The sequence below is a fragment of the Anoplophora glabripennis genome, unplaced genomic scaffold, assembly GCF_000390285.2.
Source record: "Anoplophora glabripennis isolate ALB-LARVAE unplaced genomic scaffold, Agla_2.0 scaffold498, whole genome shotgun sequence".
NCBI lineage: Eukaryota > Metazoa > Arthropoda > Insecta > Coleoptera > Cerambycidae > Anoplophora > Anoplophora glabripennis.
The window spans coordinates 7,218-13,203 of NW_019416801.1; the positions used below are offsets into that span (position 1 = coordinate 7,218).

The 5,986-nt window shown below is 33.1% G+C and overlaps 2 protein-coding genes across 2 annotated transcripts in view; both read right to left on the reverse strand.

The window, feature by feature from the left end:
• Window positions 1-1,270, reverse strand: part of LOC111691939 — a 6,886-nt gene extending 5,616 nt beyond the window's left edge. The window contains exon 1 of the mRNA XM_023455482.1: window positions 1,148-1,270. Coding sequence (XP_023311250.1) covers window positions 1,148-1,205 — 58 coding nt within the window. The 5' untranslated portion in view covers window positions 1,206-1,270. The remainder of the gene's footprint in view (window positions 1-1,147) is intronic.
• Window positions 1,271-1,702: 432 nt separating this feature from the next.
• LOC111691937 (venom carboxylesterase-6-like) lies at window positions 1,703-4,855 on the reverse strand. Its single transcript, XM_023455476.1, has 5 exons — window positions 4,835-4,855; window positions 4,255-4,414; window positions 2,167-2,543; window positions 1,882-2,071; window positions 1,703-1,806 (listed from the first exon to the last, which is right to left on the reverse strand). Exons 1-5 carry the CDS (start codon window positions 4,853-4,855, stop codon window positions 1,703-1,705), a joined length of 852 nt encoding a protein of 283 aa, XP_023311244.1.
• Window positions 4,856-5,986: the final 1,131 nt, after the last annotated feature.

Consider the following 5,986-nt stretch of genomic DNA (forward strand, 5'->3'; position numbering starts at 1 on the left):
GTTATAGACCGGGAGATATTAGACTGAAGTTCGACGACGTCTTTCTCGTTTATACCTCTGAGAGTACTGAAAGATAACCGAGAGAAAAGTACAATAAACTTAAAAATTTAAAAGATGGGCTGCGGGACACCTTCGTGAAAATTCAATTTTCCTTTTCAAAAAAATAGTGTGTACAGCGACGCATTTCTCACTTCTTATGTCATGTTCATAAGTTGAAGAGAAGTATCGATTTTATCACAAAATTTTTTTGGCATAAGTGTCGCATGGGACCTAAAAATGGAAAACTTTGTAAGAAAATGTGAAAAACATCTTTATTTGTCTACCAATTTCTCATTAATGCCAATTAGAAATATGACATTATTATATTCGAAAAGCTCATAAAAAACATTGGCATAAGTCCTACTAAGGACTTATGAATATGGCATAAGCGAGAAATACGTCGCTGTACACATTTTTTTTTTGCAAAAGAAAATTAAAATTTCACATAGGTGTCCCGGCGGGCACATCGGCTTTTTCCATAATCTTACTTGTTTCTAATGTATCTTTCAGTACCCTAAAAGGCATAAACGAGAAAGACGTCGTTGAACTTCTACGAGTATCTCCCGGTCTATAACTGGCCGCGTAAAATTATCGGTATCACGTTCTCCACGACGCGACCACGTCAAACGAGAGATCATCTGTCGTTGCAATGGCGATTCCGTTATGGTAAGGGCAAGCCTCCAAGTTATAGCTCTTTGAAAATCACCCAAAATTTCGGGATTTTTTTAATATCCCTTCATTTCTGTGCCTAGTGTATAATGAAGATACAGATCTATCAGATAAAACGTCCTTAAAAGTAAGTATTACGTAATTGGAAATATTAAAATCACCCAACACCCAATAATACTAATATGTCATCTTTTAAAACAAGAAAAATAATAATTCAAAGACATTTATATTAGAAGAAATTCATACATTAAAACGTATGCGGAAGAATGGTTAAGATTATTTTAATAGAAAATACAATTAAATGAGGAAAAACTGGGACAACTATTTGCCCAAGGAATAAATGTGCCTACATTTAAAAAACCCTTCTCGATTGCTCTCTGTGTCCTAAGGTTACATCGTATAGGTATTTGTTAGCATTGCTTGAATCCAGAAAACTTACCTGCAATTTCTAAATCCTTCATGCCTCCCATATCACCTTTGTATGAAAACTGGTACATATAAACGTCGGTATAGTTGGATTGTAACTTTGCATGCCTAATAACAGGGGTTGTACACAACTCATCACTGCAAAACTAAAGAAAAGTTTTATTATAGTTCCTTTTTTTCTTGGAATATTGTTTGAGAAAAGTTGTGATCTTTTGTAGAAGTCACTTTAACGGAACATGGTAAAACGAAATTACTGTAATTATTTGCAGGCTTCTCATTTTTTTTTTAAAGTAAATTTTCTCAAACATGATAAAATGAGACAGTGCTCCACATAACAAAATTGTTACTTCCTTTCAAGTCCACCGATTTTCCGAGGTCTAGTTACGTGTCCGTTCAGATTTTATGAAAGGTTAATATGCTATTTTTTCGTTACTGAGAAATTTTTCCTTTCGAACAATGTAGTAACAATTTCAACAAACACATGAAAAGCAGCTTAAAAAATATATGGATGTTCACTACTTGCCCAGGATCGTCTTCGAATGTTCCATCGGTGTAAATTTGTCTCAGTCTAGTGCCAGCTGTCAATTTGTTCTCTGTGGTCATTCATATTGAACTTGTTTCTAATGAGGTTGGATATATCACTGTCGAAACATTTAGCACGCGCCTCAACATCTGAAGGATATTAAAAATATCGCTTGACATTTGTATCAAATAATAAAACGTTTGAATAAGTTTTCGCAATCTTACCATCAAAATTAAATAGTGCCTCTTCAGAGTTTAAACCAATAATTATGGGAACTTGGTTTATGTTTCCTGTTTTAATGTCTTCATGAAATAAACCTGTCAGGAATGCTCCATCTAGACTAGCGTCCTCAATTACAGGCAGCCATATTAATCCTTGGCCTTCCATTAATCCAGTCTCTTTTCCAACAGCAGCCTAAGCAAATTTTGATTATAGTGTTTGATCTATATTTAGTTTTTAACTTCTTACTCATCACCAATCTATCTAGAAAATGCCTTCATTCCACTTACAGTAACTGTGTTGTCGGTTATGTTTGAAGCAGGAAAGCTTTGCAGCAGTTCTAGTAATTCCGTTGAATTATCTGAAGTGAACCTTGGATCCAAACTTCGGGCTAATTCGAAAGCGTAGAATCGTGCATAGTTTTGATGTGCCCCCTGAGCTATTGGGGTTAAACTTTGTAAAATACCACCTCTGAATAAACCTTTATTCCGTTGACTTATTAATTGGAATCCCACAGATGCCGCTCCAGCACTCTGACCAGATATCGTTATTTTTTCGGGGTCCCCACCAAATAGATCGATATTATTTTTAACCCACTGAAGTGCAAAATGTTGATCTTTTAATCCTAAGTTTCCTGGTATGACTCCATCTTCTGTTGTCAGAAATCCTGAAAGAATATAAATTGAGAATAAGATTATCAGAATTTTAGAAGTGGGTTTTAATATCATTACTTGTTATTTTGTAATTACTATTTGTTCCAAATTGTTTTCGCTATGAAATGTTATTATTTGTTTATTTTATCTTTGTTTTTAACATATGAGAAATACGTTCCAAGTTTAAGGCACAATAAGAAGAAATACAAATACATGGTAACAATATAAGTAAAAAATTGAAAGTTAATATCAAAAGCAATGTAATGATATTATGTTAATAAAACAATGAAAAAACATAAAAAGTTATAAAAGAATAAATAACAAAAAATGACTATAAGTCTAATTCACTGTTAAATATGTTTCAGCCTCGTATACTTTCGATATTATTTTATATAATTCGATAATAATAATTTCACGTACATTTGTAACCTATGTCATTAAGGAAAAAACGGAATAGCAAGTTTCCTAATACAGAACCTTGTGGAATACATGACGTTGCAATATATTAAAAAGATAATTATTTGAGTTAAAGTTACCAGAGGCTTAGAGAACCCAAAGTTTGAGAGCTTATTGAACAAAAGATCTAAACTATCAAATTGCTTAAGTGAAATCAAGATATACTGCATTCGTTGAAGCAATTATGTCTCAAATTGAATTTCAAACATAACATTTTTTTCTGTATCTTTACTCTTGTAAAATTCGTGCCAAAAGGAGAATTTAGATTTTTTGATAAAGAAAACTGAAACGTGAATTAAAAATTCAAATATCTTATAATCATTGTACATATATGATTGACATTGGTCTATATAGTTACTTACATCAAGTTTCTATCTGTTGAATTCGGATATAAATACGTGTGCCAGTGGCGGAGATACTCGTGATTACTTACACTAAAAACCTCAGAATTTGGACGCTACTGAATATTTTGATAATTCTATCACTACTAGTTTCAATATTCTGCATCAAGCGCCTTCAGAAATATTTTATAAACCGTGATTTTTTTTTAGATTTCAACACTGCATCTCGAAAACTGTGGATTGTGGACCTATGTTTATGTAACCTTTTTCGTCTAAAATCACTGAATTCATCCCTTAAATGTGTGCACATGTTTCGTTAACACCCAGAGTTTATTATGTCAGTTGGAGAAATAATTGTATAATTAATTTTTCTTCTTGAAAAAGCCCAGAATTTTTTTTAATTCGTTTTTAGCCCTTTGTATGAAGAAATATGGTGCTATACATCTGATTTTATGGTAATCTTTAATATCTTAAAATTGTCAAATCCTCAGTTTTTTAAATAATTTTTTGCAAAATGACCAATTATATTAAAAATCGTAAATATTATAAGAATGCTTATAGAAACCATTCGTCTTATTTACTGACATGGTCCTCCTGCTTGGAGATGTCCTTTACGAAGAACCTACTTCACCAATTTTATTTCAGTTGTTTCATTATCTCTAACCTTTTAGCTCTACATATGTGGACGGAGCACGCTCCTTAGTTTCCTTAGCTTAAGTCTAGTTGTTTGTAATAACGTAGAAAAAAGTAGGCTTCTCATACATGTCATATTGTAACATTTGTCAACAAATATACAGTCCACTTTAAGGTCAATTTATTTACCACAAAACCAAACAATATGTTCTTTTGACGGGTACATCTAATGAAATTGTAATTATGCCATTATTGTTATTATTTTTACTAAAAGCGTTTCATATTTATTAGTTACCTAGAGCTCCCAAACGGTAGTTTATCGTAACAACAACAATATTGTGGTCAATGAAGAATCCAGGTTTGTATGACTGCATAGCACCAGTTCCAGTTTGAAATCCACCTCCGTGTGTCCATATTAACACTGCTAATGGGGCTAGTGAAGCATCTCCAGGTTTCTAAAAGAAAATTTGCGTCGATAATTTGATATTTGATAAGATATTTGAAAAATAACAGTAAAATAAATGCAACTTCAATATTTTGAGACGTTTAATTTTACTGGAACTACACCTGCATCAATCACATTTTTGCATAACTTTATTATTAAATAAAAAATAAATGTTTTGGCCAAGAATGCTTAAGCTCCTTAAGCTTATATTTTTTCATATTTTATTTTCTCTCTTTGAATCTAACTAAATAATAGTAATAGTGACAGACATCGGCAAAAAGAGTGTGATAACAATGTCTAAAATTGTTGATATTAAAATGACTGCAGTATCAGATAATTGTGTCTATTCTTACCAGAGGAGTGTAAACATTCAAGTACAAACAGTCTTCCGTTGGGTTTAATCCGGGAATTGGTACGTAGCCGTCTTCACTTTGGTAACAATTTTTTTCATTTTTCGTGGTGTTTAATATTTCTTCCCATTTTGCTGTGAATTGAAAGTTAAAAATAAAAAGTAAAAAAATATATACGTTTTTATCCTTACTTGAAATCTCAATTCGCCTTAATAGGTGGAGTTGCGTACAGTGTGTCTTGAAATGCATAATAAACATTGTCGTTTGGAGACTGCAGGGCTTGACCTCTTATTTGTCCCTCTGGTAAAGTGACAAGTGTCGGGTCATCTACCTAGTTATAAAGAAATATGTGATATTTGTGGTACTTTAACTAGATACGTAATAATAATAAACCTTATTGCCCAACAGACAAGACCAATAAATAATAGGACAATTACATATAGAACAATAGGTAAAGTAATAATGACTAATAAATAGAAAAATAACAAAGATAATGACTTATGTCAGAAATCTTGATCTAACAGGTGGGCCAAAAGAAATGACCCTATTGGAAGATGCTCTTATTTTTGCAAATGGCGGCCAATGTCAAATCTGTTTTGACATTTGTGAACTAGACAGATGTAGAATACAAGTGAACAAGCCATGGAGCGATACACTCCCCAACAACGCGGAATAATCGTGTCTATTTTTTTTGCGTAACAATTCGTCTGTGGTGTTGGCGCAGCGCGAATTCCGTCGCCGATTCCCCGGTCTTCCGGCACCGACTGCGCAAACACTGCGCCGTTTGGCCACCAACCTTGAAGAGTATGGCACCCATACAAAATATAGTACTAACGTAGAATTAAGAGCAGGATTACGAGAGCGAAAGTCATAACACTTCTTAGATGGCGATTGGATGCTCTTTTCCTAATTTCTTGCATAAATTTGAGAACCCAATTTTCAGACGAGAATCTACTCGTCGGTAACTCTCCATTAATAAAATCTAGCCATTCGCCAGTAGATGGTACTGATTAGCATACATTAAATAATGCAAACATGTCATTATAGATGTCCTCGTACACGGCATCGGCAATGAGAAGTTTAAAAAAACGCCATACAATTTGCACAAAAAACGGGAACCGTCTTTTTATGAAGTTTGGTTATTTCATTTATGATATTGATGTGTCCTGCGTCGTTTGACATCGTAAATATTATTCTAGTTTGTGAGTTGTGTATTGTACTGATACTTTTTT